This window comes from Lagenorhynchus albirostris, chromosome 8 (genome assembly GCF_949774975.1).
Source record: "Lagenorhynchus albirostris chromosome 8, mLagAlb1.1, whole genome shotgun sequence".
Lineage (NCBI taxonomy): Eukaryota > Metazoa > Chordata > Mammalia > Artiodactyla > Delphinidae > Lagenorhynchus > Lagenorhynchus albirostris.
Window position 1 is genome coordinate 40,166,976 of NC_083102.1, and position 17,433 is coordinate 40,184,408.

Consider the following 17,433-nt stretch of genomic DNA (forward strand, 5'->3'; position numbering starts at 1 on the left):
TTCTCATAAAAATATCCCCCATCCAAGCTTGTTTGCATAAAATGAAACTGCTGGTTGCCCGATTCATGTACTACTCTTGAGGAATTCTGGTTATCATTTGACCTTACGGATCGTCATTGCCTGTGAGATCTTTGACCAAAGCTATGTTTCATCCTGATTTTAATGTGGCTAAGTTAAATATGATCTATGTTTTTTTCAATTAGCAATGTTAAAGTATAGAAAAAATGACTACAAGGGTGATAAATCATTAATACAGTTGGTGGTGATGGCTGGTCGATTATTCCCTTGAGAAAAACAACACACTCACCGACACAACCAAGAATAGCATATGTAAATTCTTCTTACTTAGATATCTCTTTATTAGGCCTCTTCTTCTTTTTTAATGTAAAATGATGAAATGAAACTGACACAAAGTATTTCCTTTTTTTCTATTTTTCAGAAAAAACCACTGTCTGCAATAATAAAGGAAGTCTGTGATGGGTAAGTGTTACTCAGGATTTATCCGGGGAGCTCCAGTCCACAAATTGAAAGGCAAATAAAATATTCTTGAGCAATCATTAAATATTATTCACTAAGTCACTATTTGACCTGCCAAAAGACACCAAGAATTACTGTGTAAGATTTCCATGCCTTTTCAGCCAAAAAAATTATCACTGTTTCTCAAGGAATAGAAAGTGTAGAATGGCTGATATGTGGACACTGGAATTGATATTATTTATTTTGAAAAGTTGTGGTTCATTCATCCTGCTCACCCGGGAGCAGTGTAAGTTCCTGAGGTTAAGTACACACTTCATCTGGTATAAAATGAGAGGGCCACTCAGGTCCCCATAGAAGATAAAATAATTTAAAAGACAGGTCAATGGGTGGTTGTGCTGCCATGTGGAACTCCACAATGATAGTGAACTTTCCTACTTCTCTGGGGTTGCTCTAACCATCCAAAGGAAAAGCACATTGATATGGAAGTTGCGTGAGGTTTTTTATTTTTAAAGCAGAAGTGTGAATAGAGTATTACCTGGAATTTATTTAAGACCTGAGATCCTTAATTGGAACGTTCCAAGCTACAGCAGGCATACCGATTGGGGACTGTAGACTACAGAGACAATTGAAATGTAACCATTATCAAAAATTTAAATTGCACTTATTTCCCTCTCTCTGCTCCACTCACTCCTTCATAATAGGGAGGAATGGAACTTTACATTTAAATACCCTTCCCTCAAAGCCATGAAGATAAAATGCCTAGGGCTTCCCTGGTGGCGCAGTGGTTGAGAGTCCGCCTGCCGATGCAGGGGACACGGGTTCGTGCCCCGGTCTGGGAGGATCCCACGTGCCGCGGAGCGGCTGGGCCCATGAGCCATGGCCGCTGGGCCTGGGCGTCTGGAGCCTGTGCTCCGCGACGGGAGAGGCCACAGCAGTGAGAGGCCCGCGTACCACAAAAAAAAAAAAAAAAAAAAAAAAAAAGATAAAATGCCTAAAGGTGAGCAATAGGCTTGGAATAACACCTAGATGACCCACATCTGAACTGGTTGGTCTCAGGGTCGTGAAAGGGGGGTAATGCCATTTTGTTTTAGGAACTGCACTGTGGGTAACTTGGGTACTGGCTCAATTCCAATCATAGGGTGTTTATTTCATCTAACTCTGTCAAACTATAAACAAGAAAATGACCCTTTTTTGTTTTTTTCTGATCAGTTTATGCTTGTATTTTTCAGGTGGTCCCTTGCCAACCATGAATACTTTGCACTGCAGCACGCTGATAGTTCAAACTTCTATATCACAGAAAAGGTAGGTCAACCGTGTTATTTAATCTGGGACACTTATATTTAAAGGAAATTAAAACATAAATGATGTTTCCTCTACTCAGGACTAAACGTGCTGGTCTAAATTTTGCATCTCTACCATCCACAAAAATAGAGTCTGCAAAGCAAACAACTGCTACTTTAGTATTAACAAGGGGATATTTAGCCCATTCAAGAGTGAAGACCAAATATGTTTCTGCGTCCTGTTTTAGCAACAGCATTTGCCTTCTAACTGTGAATTTACTAATTATCTCTCTTTCTTATTGCTTGGTTAAAGCATTTATTTGATACTTAAGGACTTAGTCTAGCTTTTCTTTCTCAGAATTTTTTTTTCAGAATAACCTCTAAGCCCTGCTTAAAGTTATTGAAAGAATGACAAGAAACCATTTCGAAGGTGGCATTGTGTAGGCACTGAGTGTTCTGTGGTTCTTGGGAACGCTGCTTTCTTCTTGGGTGATTTTATCTCTTTAGGAAGCTTGGAGGAGAAGGAGGGAATTGTGAAGACTACAGTGGCTCTGACAGCAAGTACAATGAATGTCTTAGAGATCCCTAATGAGAGAAAGGAAAACTAACATTTACTCAGCACCTACTATGTGCCAGGACCTGGGCCAAGCACATCACCTCTGTTTGTTGATTTTGTCCTCAAGACTAATCTGTGATGGAAACCACAGTGGCTTTGGTTAACAGATAAGAAACCGAATCATAGAAGTCAGATGGCTTGGCCAATATCTCAGGGGTAATAAACCACAGAAAAAAGTGCTTTATTCTTCCCAGATGGTCCCTGGAATTTTCATAACTGATCATGTTTTCTTCTGCACACTGATTGCCAGAAAGCTGAGAGTTAACAAGTGGACTAGATTTCCTGGCCTGTGTTGTATTTATTCCTTTTACTTGTTGCTTTGATTCATTCCACAAACAGTTTCCTGTCTTTACTTCCCCCTTGCTTCGTTTTCTTCAGAATTTTTATTCCTTTTATATTTATATAATCTGCATGCTATTCTCGGTGAGATAAAGAGGATATAAATAAATAAAAGTTAAATGTTAGCAGTTGAATGTATTGTTGTTGATACCCTTAAACAGAAGACTGTCTCATTTACCTTGGTTCACCTTTTAAAGGTAACTAAAATATTGTGACTTTGGGGGTATTATTGGAAAAGATTGGATGGCTGTCTACTATTTAGGATATAATATGAAAAAGTTTAAAAATTATTAAGTGATAAAATTATAGGACAACAGAAGTAATAATAGTGTTTTTCAAACATCACCATTTAATGGGTAGTGAAATCAATTTAGTGGGTGTTCATAGCATTAAAAATTGGAATATAATAGAGTAAAATAGGTCACAGTACATCACCTGTGTTGTTTCTGAGAAACTTATGTCACACACACACCTGTATATAATACTAGTATATTGTGCTAGTTTTTTACCCTAGGCTGTGCCCCAAAAGCCATCGAGTCACAGTTAACTCTGCCTTTGATTAACTGTATTGGCTTGTGTCCCCTGGTGGCTGTCCTGTCTTCTGTCATCATTCTCAGGAGACCTCAATGTATTGGTGATTTTACTAGGGATGGAATTCTCAGACTAGAGAACATAAGCATCACAGGGAGAATCATTTAAAAATGTAGGTTTTTCAGATCGCAACCCCAGAGACTCAGAATGAGCAAGCCTTGGATGTGGCCTAGGATTTTGCAGTTTAAGAGCCCCCTGTGGAATTCTGATGCAGGTACCCAGGGACTACTTGGAGGAGCACTGCTCTGGGGCCACTTTTCTGAAGAGATGGGACCCGAGTGTCCCAGGCACTGTGCACTGTGAACAGAGGTCAAGTGCTAAGTTTCATTTAGGAGGGTGTTTGTGTGCGGCCAATTCGTAGAATAATTTAAAAATTCATATACTATTTATGCTTTTACTCTAATTAACATTAATATCTAACATTAATATCTAATTTTCTGATATTAACATTAATATCAGAAAATTCAAGCTACTCAGAACAATCGGAAAGTTATTATTTTATTGGGCATCCTAGTTATTTTCTGAGAGATCTTGTTTGGCCTGAGGAAATCCTGAATGTTGAATTTAAAGGGACTGCCACCTAAATCTGTCATCAATCTGTCTCTCTTCATTGGCCAGTAGTGAGGATTCTTCCTTTACTAAAAGTTTAGGGAATGAGGAGGCTCATTTTCCCAATTGCAGCTCTTTGTTTGTAAGTAAAATGTCATCACTCTTCCTCCTACAGCTGTCACAGAGCACAGTGTATGCATGTGACACAGAACGTGACACACAAAGGGCAGGAGATGGATCTTGAGTTCTGGGTCCACAGGGGCAAACCTGGGCCGCCTTCAGTCTGCGGTTAGGTCCATCTAGTTCTTTGCAAGTATTCTTAAAAATAGAGCCCATTTCCCCCCCTTTTTTTAAAGTAATGTATTTAGCATCATCTTGGTTACTTACAGCCCAGTGAGTTGTTAGGTGATATTTGTGTTACCGTGGTAACTGGTGACTAATTTTCAAAACTTGTGCATGTTCTTAGTTAATGACTTTCCATTGTATGTGAGGTGGTCTCCCTTCTTCTGACACAGGTAAAATATCACCTGTAATTTTAAAGAAGAAAAATTCTCCAGCCCTGGCTGGACAAGCTAACATATTCTGTAACTGATAGATGCTTGTGATTCTCTACTAAGATCCTCAGGAAGGCACCTCCCCTGCTTTTCTCATGTTATCCAAGCCCATTTTCTGAAATTGTCTTCATTTGCTTATTGGGCCATTAACTTCTGTTTTTCATCGCAGGGGGTAAAAATGTCACATTGTTGAGCAGTGTTCAGCAGAAGCATAGCATGCAAATGCCTTAGAGAAAGTTAAGATTCAGCTATTTACAAGTTCAAATTCTGCCCCAGAAACTTTCATATTTCAGGGTGATGTCTCAGACACAGAGAGAGAAAATACAAAATAAAAAGTAAATTGTGTATTTTTCAGCTTTACGGAGGTGTAATTGACAAACAAAATTGTAAGATATTTAAGCATATGTCATGGTCATTTGATATACATATACATTGTGAAAGGATTCCCATCCTGTTAATTAACATATCCATCATCGCTATTTATTTATTTGGTGAAAACATTTAAATTCTACTTTCATAGCAAATTTCAATTATACAATACAGTGCTATCAACTAAGTCACCATATTTTACATTAGATCCTGAGACCTAGTCATTTTATAACCTGAAATGTTGTACCCTTTTACTTACTTCTTTCTATTTCCCCCAACCCTTCAGCCCCTGGCAACCATTTTTTCTACTCTCTGATTCAATGAGTTTGACTTTCTTTTAAGATTCCACGGATAAGTGATTCCATGCAGTATTTGTCTTTCTCTGTCTGACTTGTTTCCCTTATCATGGTGCCCTCACGGTTCATCCATGTTGTTGCAAATGGCAGGATTTCCTTCCTTCTCATGGCTGAATAATATTCTATTGTGTATATCTACCACATCTTCTTTATCACTTCATACGTTGACATCACTTCGGTTGTTTCCATATCTTGGCAGTTGTGAATAATGCTGCAGCGGATATGGGAATACAGATACCTCTTCGATATCCTGTTTTCATTTCCTTTGGATATATACCCAGAAGTGGGACAGTTGGATCCTTATTGTAGTTCCATTTTTGATTTTTTGAGGAACCTTCATGCTGTTCTCCATAGTGCCTATACCAATTTATATTCCCACCGACAGTGTATGAGGGCTCTCTTTTCTTCATGTCCTTACCAGCACTTATCTCTCTCTTTTTTTGTTTTTGATAATAACCATTCTAACAGGTGTGAGGCGATTTCTCATTATGGTTTTAATTTGCATGTCCCTGATGATTAGTGATGTTGATTAGTCATATACGTGTTGGCTGTTTGTATGTCTTCTTTGGAAAAATGTCTATGCACTTTCTCTGCCCATTTTTTAAATTGGGCTTTTTTTTCTTTTCTTTCTATTGAGTTGTGTGAGTTTGTTACGTATTTTGGATATTGACCCCTTATCAGATATATGATTTGCAGATAGTTCTCTCTTTTCCACATATTGCCTTTTCATTTTGTCGATGGTTTCCTTTGCTGTGCAGAAGCTTTTTATTTATTTATTTTTTTAACATCTTTATTGGGGTATAATTGCTTTACAATGGTGTGTTAGTTTTTGCTTTATAACAAAGTGAATCAGTTATACATATACATATGTTCCCATATCTCTTCCCTCTTGCATCTCCCTCCCTGCAGAAGCTTTTTAATTTGATGTAGTCCATTTGTTTACTTTAAGTATTCCAGTGGAATTTGTCTTCCAAAAAAGAATTTTATATAGAGAGAGGGCTAAGCATTTTAGTCCATTATCTTCATTCCAGTCTGATGAGGCAGGTTATTATTATCTCCATTTTACAATGAGGAAAGTGAGACAGAGAGAGATTATGCAACAACCCGTTTAGGTCATACAGATGGGCAGTGGTTGAGCTGAGGCTTGGACCCAGGTGGGTCTGCCTTCAAAGCTGTCTATGCCACCTCCTGGAAACCCTCTGCCCCCACTACCTGGGCCCTGGTTTGTTTATGATGCTCCTTTTTTTTTTGCTGACACCAGGCCAGTGATCCTGATGGTAATTGTCTCAGGACAATAAATATAGGAAGTTACAGCCTGTGAGCATTGCTTACCAGCTTTAGTCTGTGACCTTTTTAATTCCTTAAGAGGATGGCTTGGAGGAAGTTGTAACAGATAATCTTCCACTCACTGGGGATTAGCAAAACACATTTTCATTTGCCTTTGGTCTGGACTGTATAATTGTCTAAGGTAGTATTATTGCATTAATACCATATTTTTTAGGCAAACAGGAAAATTGCCTTGTCATCCTTAACCCTAAGCATGCAGACAGGTAGGTCCCCAGAAAGCATGGGGCATGGTAGAGGGCACCTTTAGGAGATCGTGTACTTGTGGACAATTGAAGTTTTCTCGTGATTTCAGGATGGTATTTTGGTCCCCTGTGCTAAGACCTACTTCAGAATGTGTGAAGTACAGTGATATACCATGGCAGTATCTTATTTCTATAAGTTTTTATTTTGTAAGAATAGAGATATCCATTTCTCATCCAGGCCCTCTCTGCAAAGCTGGCCCCAGGAACTTTCGGGGAAAGAAGTGGGGTCATTTGAAGGGCACCCCTTTTTAATGCCATTCCCACTTCCTAGGTGCTCTGTGTTCTCCGACAGGCCTTGAACTTCCCCGAATCCCTGGGCAGACAGGGCTTGTGTATCCCTGGGACTTGTATGTCCGACCCGGGTCAGGAGACTACTCAACCATAGTGTGGAATTCAGTTCACCTGTCACATTTCAAGCACTGGGCTCTACAAAGAGCTCAGTGAGATGAATCCCTTTCATTCTCTGCATCCATGGATCTCAGGGTCTAGTGGGGGAAGAATACCTTGAAGTGGGCACAGGTTTTGAGGAAGAAGAGGCAGGAACCAAACGATTGTAGAAGAGAAGAGGGATCCAGAAGGGTCCTGGAGTGGGCTAACCACGTCTGAACTGAACTTTGAGAAACTAACGGGAAAAGTATTCATTCAAAGACAGAACTCTGTTTCTGAGTTTTAGGCACCTTCACAGGTCAGCTGGGGCATTAGTCGGGGGGGTGGTAACAACTGTCCTGAACATTTGTTGGATGCTTGCTCTGTGGCAGGCGCTGAGCTAAACGCTTCGCTTCACATGGGCTCTTTGTTGTACTTGAGTCTTCACAGGAAGCCTGTGAACCAGGTTTTATTGTTACCTGCTCCATTCTCTGGAGGGCACAACGGGGGCTCAGGGGTGTAAGCAACAGAGCAGGGATGGACACAGGAAGTCTGGCTCCAGAGCCAGCGTCCTGTGCTCCTGGGCCGTGCCGTGGGACAGGCAGGAATCTCGGCAGTTCTCATCGTGCTGTGCCACAGATGGAAGGCACACCAGTTCTTGGTGCGGGAGGTGGAAATCCATCTTTCCATCCTCTCTTTTACCTCCCTGGTTTCCTCTACTGACAGTCCTCATTCTACTACCTCTTGGTTCTCCAAAAAGCATTTGATCCTATTTATACCCGTGACCCAATAACCCAATTGCATCAGCATTGCTGAGCAAAGTAATTTGCCTTAAAAATTCCCCAGAGATACACACATTACCAGCAGAGTTTCTTTTCCATTTGGAACGAGGCTGGTGAGCCCAAGGGAGCTGGTTCCATCCCTGTGTGGGGAGGTTGGCTTTGCACAGAGACAATGGTTGGTGCTTCTCAGCTGGGTTGGTTAACCCAAGGGCGTGAGTCCTTATTGGTCACTAAACAAATTGAGCACAGGGGTGTCATGTGACTGCCTCAAGGACACTGTAATGAAAACAGTTCAGTGCACTAGACATCTCTGGTGCACTTGCTTCATCTTTTAAAAAGTGGCTAAAATATTGTGGGGTTTGGGGTATTATTGGGAAAGGATTGGGGAATTTTCTTCTATATGAGTATAATGCGAAAAGTGTAAAATTGTCTTTGAATGATAAAATTACAGGACAATAGAGGTAATAGGAGGGCTTTTCAAACCGTTGGTCATCACTTGTTAGTGGGTGGTAAATCAGTTTAATAGGTTGAAGGAGCATTAAAAAATGGACTATAACAGGATAGAAAACAGAGTGTGTTACATGTGTTGCTTTGTGAAATATTTGTTTCATGTGCATTCATATGTAATACACGTTTAGTCTTATTTTTTACCCTGGGGTCAAAAATGTTTGAAAGTCACTGAAAATATTTACGAGGTGGGGGATTAACAAGGGAGAATAAATGCAAGTGCCGTATGTTAAGTAGTTTAAGGAAACCTTGTGTTTGGAATGTGTTCTTCCCTGAAGAAGGTAATACACACACCAGCACCACCAGCACCAGCACCAAACAAAATACAAAGCAAACTGAGGCATGTCTTTTCCTGGGGAGCTGCCGGTCCACTGGCTCCTAGGAGGGGCAGCCTATGGCCTGGTGCCATGTGTCCCTTCTCTATTGCCCCCAATAGCTAAGGGGACCAGAAGTTGACACCTTACCCTAGCTGAGCCCCCCTGGCCCCCCGGACCGTGCTTCTCTTCTGGGAATCTGAAATTGAGAGGTGAGTTGGGTGATGATGTTTGCTAGAACGGGAAGGTGAGATGGAGTCAAAGCTGCTGTGGTATCAGGGCAGATGCATCTTCCTACAAGCTGAATGTGGGGCTTTGCAGCCCCGGCCATAAGTACACAGAGTAACACCAGTCTGCAGAAAGGATTGAGATAAGTGGGGATGAAGGCCTGTGAGGGAGTCAGAGGATGGGCAGAGGGAGCGGCTTCCAATCCTGATTTCCTCTCTGCTTTCTGTTTCCTGTCTTTGCATCCCTGTGAGAGGATATCCTGTGGCTTTACAGTCCTTCCCCTGAAACCACTGTACTTGGGTCTCTGTTACTCTTCTTTTTTTTAAAAAATTAATTATTTATTTATTTTTGGCTGTGTTGGGTCTTCGTTTCTGTGCGAGGGCTTTCTTCTAGTTGCGGCGAGCGGGGGCCACTCTTCATCGCGGTGCGCGGACCTCTCACTGTCGCGCCCTCTCTTGTTGCGGAGCACAAGCTCCAGACGCAGAGGCTCAGTAGTTGTGGCTCATGGGCCTAGTTGCTCCGCGGGCATGTGGGATCTTCCCAGACCAGGGCTCAAACCCGTGTCCCCTGCATTGGCAGGCAGATTCTCAACCACTGCGCCACCAGGAAGCCCTCCGTTACTCTTGATCAAAGAACTTCCACTGGGACAGGCATTTTAATTTGAGCAAACCAGAACCCAGGAACATTGTAAATTTCCTAACCTAGCCACACATCCTATGCGACATTCCTTTTTCTGCTGCTGCTTGTGGTAAAAGATTCCAGATTTGTTCAACAGAAGCCACTGTGGCTGCCTCAGCAAGTTATCCCTCAGCCAGGTGTGATGAGCATGGGTTGCCACCTGCTGATCTGGGCCAGTGCCTCCAGGACTGGCTCTCAGCAGGCAGAAATGGGCAAAGAAAGACGGTCCCGCTTTTCACCTTGCGCTGACTCTTCAGCTCTTCTGGGGCTCCTGGCTCCCAGCATTTCTCTCTTGCTGCCCTGTTGCCCCATCTCTTGCCTTTCTCGTACCCTGCTGCCTGCTCTCCCTTTGTTAAAGACTCCACATTCACATGTGCCTCACTGCCGAATTCTTTCTTTTTTGATTTATAACTGAACCTGACTTCCGGTGTGGATGCTCCTTGCCCTGCTGGCTGCTTGTATGCCTGTCACCAGCCTTTAGAAAGCACTGAACTCTTCTAGACAGGCTGCTTGTCTTGGATTTGCCAGCTCATGATCCAGGGCTGTCAAAACATTCCAGGAGGAAAAGAGCCATGCATGCATGTATTCAAGGAAAGAAACTTGTACTGATTTCCCATATGTGCCAAGCGCTGTGCTAAGCTTTTAACATCTTAATTGAGATATAATTCCTACACCATAAAAACTGCCATTTCAAGTGTACAATGCAATGGCTTCTAGCATATTTACAAAGTTGTACAGTACTTAATTTTATTTATTTATTATTATTATTATTAATTTTTCCGGTATGCGGGCCTCTCACTGTTGTGGCCTCTCCCATTGTGGAGCACAGGCTCCGGACGCGCAGGCTCAGTGGCCATGGCTCACGGGCCCAGCTGCTCCGCGGCATGTGGGATATTCCCGGACCGGGGCACGAACCCGTGTCCCCTGCATCGGCAGGCGGACTCTCAACCACTGCGCCCCCAGGGAAGCCCCAGTACTTTATTTTTCAGATAGTAAAGCTGTGTCATTTCTATTCAGGGTATTTTCAAGTTCCAAACCAGAAGCTCTCAGATGCAAATGGAGATCACAGCCTCAAATCTAGACATGCAGATCCACTAGATCAAGGCTGCACTTCAAACATTTTTCACAAGTCCAGGTGGTACTAGTGCCCCATTTGAACATTACCCATTAGAAATGTGGGCAGCCTCTGGATCTTTCTCTTTATTCCTGCATGCGATGTGTCGGCTGAAGAAAAATGCGCGACCTAAAAGTGGCCAGTTATGTTTTATTCAGGGACTTTACTGAGGACTATAGCCCAGGAGACAGCCTCTCAGGTAGCTGTGAGGAACTGTTCCAAAGAGGGAAGGGAGGAGCCAGGATACAGAGGAATTTTTGCAAAACAAAAAACAAAAAATAAAAAACAAACACCAAAACATTTAGTCAAACATCAAAAGATTACTGCTAATCACAAAAAACCAGGCATCTCAAGTTCATGATTTTAGTGCTTTCTACATTTGGGAGGATTCAAGAGTCTGGGCTCACTGAAATTATTCCTTAGATACGCATCTTAACCATCTAGGGTTGGTATCCTGTTTTTCTACATCCTGAATTCCCCTCAGGGCACAGGTTGGGGGCCGCTGCTGTGGCTGATGGCTTGATGGCAGCAACATTTGTTGTTTACCAGAATGGCAGGCAACATTCTTTGTTTACTGAAATGGCAGGCAATATTTTTTGTCTGCAGAAGAAAACCCATGTTGTGAATTCTTATCGGCTAGAAGTCCTGTGTGCTGCCTGAAGTGGTGACATCATTCTGCTTGGTTTTCACTGTTGCTGAGAGAGAACGAGGTCCAACTTTCTTCCTAACCTGGCCGTCAGGGTGTGTGTCACAATCTAGCCCCAGTCGACATGTTCTTTTTGCCATCTTTTTCTTGTTCTCTCCGCTTTAGCCAAATTGCCTTAACGTTCTCCAAATAAACCTTGCTCTGTCTCCCCCATGTAGCTTTACTCACCTGGAATTCAGTCCTGCCTACCCTCCCTCCCTCCATCCCATTCTGTTTCAGGCACTAGATTAGATGCTGGGAATAAAAAGATGAAATGACAGACTCCTTGCTTCTGGGGGAGATGAGTCTTACCAACAAACACACCCAGGAAGTAATGCCATTAAAACGACTGCCATTTCGGGACAGCCGACCCTCCTCTCCCTCCCAATCCTAAATTGTCTGAGCTGGAAGAAACCATAGCTGCTTGCCTGAAATAATCTTAATACTGATGTTGGAGATTAGTGCCTTCATTCAGTCCTTCAGCTCTAAATCTCTTCCCTTCTTCTCTTCTGCTACAGGAATTATTGTCTTTTTATTGTCTCTTAGGTCCATTTGATAGCTAAGCAGGATCTGCATGTCTTTATTGTTGCCTTGAAGTGGTACTTAACCATTTGTTTGCTAATTTGTATTTTCCCCTCCCTGGAGTTGCAAGTGACTCACAAGCAAAAACTTCGTGTTCTCCCTCTGGGGCCCCTGCAGTGTCTTGTAGTTCCTTGAACATATTCTTCAGGTGTTCGAAGATTGTGGATTTTATGTGATGCAGTTTTCTCTGTACGAGAAAAGATACAATTAGTTGCTTAATAAATTATGTATGATGTTGGCTAATTCAATTACCAGAATATGCACATAAACTTTCAGATTATTCACAGTGGAGGGATCATAGAGTGAGTAAATGAATCTTAATGCTCCTCTTCGAGTCTTAAATCAGTGTTAAAAACTTGGCTTTTAGTATCGCAGGACTGATTAATTATCTTTTCCAAAATAAGTACGTACACACATACACACACACACATAATATTTATACTGTGCTGGGTGTCGACTAAAATTTTTAAAGATTCATCAGATTTCATAAGATGATACTTAAACCCAGTCCCATGGATTTAAGTACTCCTTCTTTAGAATAAATGACCTGTTTCTGAGAATTTGGTCAGCTGTATGAATTTATCTCTAGTCCACAGGAATAGCTATGGGGAGGGAAAAATAAGAGACCCTCTGGTACCTCATACAAATAATTATTCATTAGGCAGATGGTCAAAGAGTAATATTTCAAAGTCAGTATTATCACTTTTATTTTCATTATAGCAAACAACAACTTCTAAGAACCAAACTGTAGTTTTGACAGATAATTTACCCCCAATTTTATGATTTTTGTTGTTCAATTCTGAGAAAGTGAGTTTTACTTTACTTCGCCCTGGGGGATCCGTTGATATTCTTGTAGTTCACCCATCTTCGGTTCTTTATTTCCAGCAGTTGGCTCTGTGGAAGCAGTGATCACGGATGAGTAGAGAGATTCCTAGGCTTAAATACATGCTTTAGAGTTTCCATGAAGGAAAACATGGGCAGTGACTTTGAAACCTTGTCAGCATTTTCTCCCCACTCCACATACTCTTTTTCATTAAATGAAGGAGAAACTTAGGATAGTCACACTCCACTGTGGTGACACATTTTCCAATAACCAAGGAACAATTGAATGCAAGTGTTTGCAGTTGGAATTATATGTACATGCGGTGAAAGCCAGTCACTAAGAACAGAGGTTGTAGCAAGAATCTTGAGCAACAGGAAAAGCACTTTGGAATTTGTCATATCGTGTTTGCTGTGTCTTAGTCCTTTCAGCTTGGCTATCAAAAATACCATAGACTGAGTGTCTTACAAACAACAGTTTTGGAGGCTGGTAGTTCAAGATGAACGCGCTGGCAGATTCAGTGCTTGGTGAGGGGCTGCTTCCTGGTTCATAGATGGCCCTCTGTCGCTGTAACCTCATAAGGCAGAAAGGGAGAGGCAGCTTTCGTAAGGGCACTAATCCCATTCATGAGTGCTCCCCTCTCATCATCTAATCACCTCCCAAAGGCCACACCTCATAATACCATCACACTGGGCATTAGGATTTAACAAATGGCTTTTGGGTGGACATAAACATTTAGTCTATAGCAACGTGCCACATGTGAACCAAGAAAGTTTTATTATCATCCCCCAGACCTTACATTTTGAGTTTCTCCAAGCCAGGAACCAAAAGATTATTAATATTATTCATATTTACTTTAAGAACATATTGGATTTTTCCCAATTCAGTCACCAAAGACAAAAGGCTGCAGTTGAGCTAAGGGCAGGATGATAGCCACATGACATACTTGGGTTTTTGGTTCCTGGGACGTTGTTTGGGATAGAATGATACGTACTACTCTTGGGTTCCCTCAGCCCTTTCTCAATTCATCAAGCCCAACCTGTGAAAATTGAAGTATACTCACACACTGGTACACATGCATACATGCATCAGAGTGTCCTAACTTTCCCCAGGAGCTATCCAGCCCTGCCATTAGGCTTCAGCCAGCTGTTTTCTTTTCTGGGAATGTCGCCCCACCTCTCTCCTGGTACCTTTGCTCTTAGTGACTCAAACTAAATTGACATTAAACTTACTGAAGTCTCTAAAAACATTTTTTGGGTGTTTTTAGAGTTTTCTAATTAAGAGTTTGGGAATTGGATGGGAGCTATCATTTAAAATCATTTAGTGCTTTTCCTCTAGAGAGGACTTGGAAGAGTATATACTTATTTCAGGATGAAGTAAAAAAAAAAGACAGTCCAAGTTGAGTAATATAAATGAGGGAGCAGGGGAGAGGAGGGTACTGACTGCCACCAGCATTACTCAGATGTCAGTGGGTTTTATGTCTTGTTATTTAATGTTTACCACCGACTGTTGGATAGAGGCTATAACAAGATGATTGCACAGGCGGCTAACTTTTTTTGCTTAGGCTCCCTAGCTTGTGTTTGGTAAGATACTACTGCTTCTAGAATTGCAGGCAAAGATAAATGCCAGAGGTCATGATAATTCCATGTTCTCCAGTTCAGCTATTAAACAAATGAATAGATTGACTCAAGTACTGAAACATTTAACTGTGTAATGCTCAGATACAGGATGAATGACACATGGGTTTCCTGCAAAGGCAGGCACTTGTTTACCAGAAATGATCCTAGAAACACCAGAACACCCCTTGTAAAGAAAACAAACAACAGTAAAAAGCAAAAACCCATTATCAGTAGAGGAGATTAGTTCTGAGAATGGCCCTGCGACTCTTACATTGTGTCCCAAAGCCAGAAACCTAATTGCAAATTTCCTAAGTACAATCCCATTCATGTTTTTTATACTCTAGGAGTGAGGTTTATTTTTGAGTAGCTATTGGACTATGTTTCTCAAAGTTTTAAGTTGAAGACAGTATATATACCTTGTGCCAAAGGTAACAAAATAGTCATGAAACAATAGTCACCGAAATGCGTTTTCATTGTTGTTGTTATTTTTAGTCTATTATTTTCTACTTTGTTTTATGTTTTTTAAATGTTTGCTAGGATCCATCAGGATGACTTCATGACTATCACTGATTGTGATTCATAGTGTGAAAAACATTTCATTACATTCTTTGCTGTACAGTGTCGCAAAGTTAGATATCCTCACTTTACTAACCCAGTATCTAGAACAATGTGCAAAAAAATATTTATTTAATGAAAAAATGAATACCCACTACATCAGTAAATCAGTGACTCAAGGGCAGACTTGAGGGATAGGCATGAACAAAAGGAAGAAGAGAAATAAAAGAAAGATACAAAATTTGGTAGAAAGACGGGAGAGGGCAGAGGAAGGAGATCTTGCCTCAACCCAAGAAAGGTAGTAAGCCTGCAGCTGGTTTCTGGATATGGCACTCTGTGACATTTGGGGCTCTAGGATGCCCACACACTTTCCACTGTGATCAGAGTTACGTTACAGTAATAACTATTGCATGATCATTTCTTTTTATCTCCATAGTTGCACTCATTTTTGCATTAAAAATACCCCATATTTAGTAACCTGAAGCAAAACCCATTGTTAGTGGAGATGATACTTACTGATTCTCTGGGTGAGGCATTTGGACATGGCAAAGCAAGGATGATGGCTTGTCTCTGATGATGTCTGGAGTCTCATCTGGGAAGGCACAAATACCTGGGGGCTGCAATCATTTGGAAGCTTCTTCACTTACATGTCTGACTCCTGGGCTGGGATGACGCAAAGGCAGAGCTCAGTTGGGACTGTACACTGGACTGCCTACCTGTGGTCTTTCCATGTGGCTTGGGCTTCCTCACAGCATGGTGGCAATGTTCCTAGAAGCCCCCTGAGAGGGCATTTCCTGAGAGCCAATATTCCAGGAGAACCAAGAAGAAGCTGTATGGCTCTTTATGACCTAGCCTTGGAAGTTCTGTAGAATCTTCTGCTGTACTCTATTGCTGAAATTAGTCATAACCCTCCCCAGATTCAAGGGGAGAAGACATGGGCTCCTTCTCTCTATGGAAAGGATGGCAAACAACTTTGGGGCTTTTTAATTAAACCACCATATGCCATATCCCATTACCTTTCTTTTTCAGGAAAAAGCTGTTAGATAGAGTTACTATTTTGCAGAAGTTATCCAAAGATTAAATTTATCTTTTACTTTTGCTAGATTTCAACTTTTTAAGCTAAGAGGAAGAAGAAAAGGTAGTTAAAATAAGAAATATAGAAGGAAGTTTACAGCATTAAAACATAGAGCAGCAATGAGGTGATTTTCCACATTGATAAAAGATACAGGAGGAGGAACAATTTATTGCTTCTTTTTAAGGGTGGAGAGGGGAAGCTGGGTAAATTGAACAAGTGTTCAGAGGAATTTAGAGGGAATTAGACACCTTGATATTTACACCTTCTTTTGAGTATAATTCTTGGGGAAATGGGTTTACTTCCTTTGCCGTGTCTGAAGATTAAAGTTAAAAAATAAGTGCTTTGTTACCATCAACTCCACTTGTAAACCAGTAACTGCTCTTCATTTATCAAAGACAGTCTTGTGCTTGGTACTGTGACTAAAGAGAAAGCTGAAAGATACCTGGTTTGTTAATTGCAGTCCTATCAAGTCTCTAGGGCTGGTGCAGGGCAGGTTAACCTTGGTTATCAAGTACCTTCTTCAATCACTTCTCACTCTTACAGGGGAAAAATACAAAAAAATAAAAAATTACTTTAAAAGTGATTCATTGTGATCTTATCTAAGCTTTTCCATTTCATTTAGAGATGAATAGGAAGGGATGGTTCCTCCTCTATTCTTATTTTTTAAATGTATTTCTTCTCTTTTCTCATTGCTAGTCTGCTCCCTATTGTATTGTTAGTCTGCTCCCTATTATTTTTAGTTCTCCTCTGACCCTTTTTCTTCCTGCTGACCCCTTCCTTCCTTCCTTCTTTCCTTTCTGTTAGTCTGTAACTTTATTTTTCTTTCACTCCATCTTTCCTCACTACCATCTCCTTTTTTAGGTTATTAGCCATCTTTTTAAAAATTTCTCTTCCTAGTCTCTGTTCATCTCCTTTTCTTTCTCTCCTCTATGTTCAGATGCCCTCTCTCTTGAAACTTTAGACTTGCAAGCACTGTAGTTAGGTTTAGATTTTTAGGTATAAAAGAATAGTGAGGTGCCACTTGACTACTATAATGCAACTTACATAAAACTTTCCTTTTTTCAGTATCTGCTACTCCTAAGCAAACAGATATGAAATCTCAAGTTTCATTAAAAAATTTACATAAGCGGATAAGCACATTGGAGACATATTAGAAGTAAAAAAAAGAGTACAAATTGTTTTAATTATCAGAATCCTAGTGCTCAGAGAAAACCACTGACATTTTAGTATATACATTTCAAAATTTGAGTTTGAGTGTGCATTTGTTCTGTAAAATGTGATCATAGCATACACGTTCTTTCATAACTTGCATTTTAACTTAATATATAGCGGGCATCTTAACATGTTAGTGTACTCTGCCTACTTCACTATGTAATGAAGATTAAATT

The 17,433-nt window shown here is 40.9% G+C and overlaps 1 protein-coding gene across 8 annotated transcripts in view; it reads left to right on the forward strand.

Moving 5' to 3' along the window:
* Window positions 1-17,433, forward strand: part of ELMO1 (engulfment and cell motility 1) — a 548,623-nt gene that overhangs the window by 122,123 nt on the left and 409,067 nt on the right. For all 8 annotated transcript variants that reach the window (XM_060156835.1, XM_060156841.1, XM_060156838.1 and 5 more), the window contains 2 exons: window positions 440-480; window positions 1,707-1,779. In XM_060156835.1, the coding sequence (XP_060012818.1) occupies window positions 440-480; window positions 1,707-1,779 (114 nt within the window). The remainder of the gene's footprint in view (window positions 1-439; window positions 481-1,706; window positions 1,780-17,433) is intronic.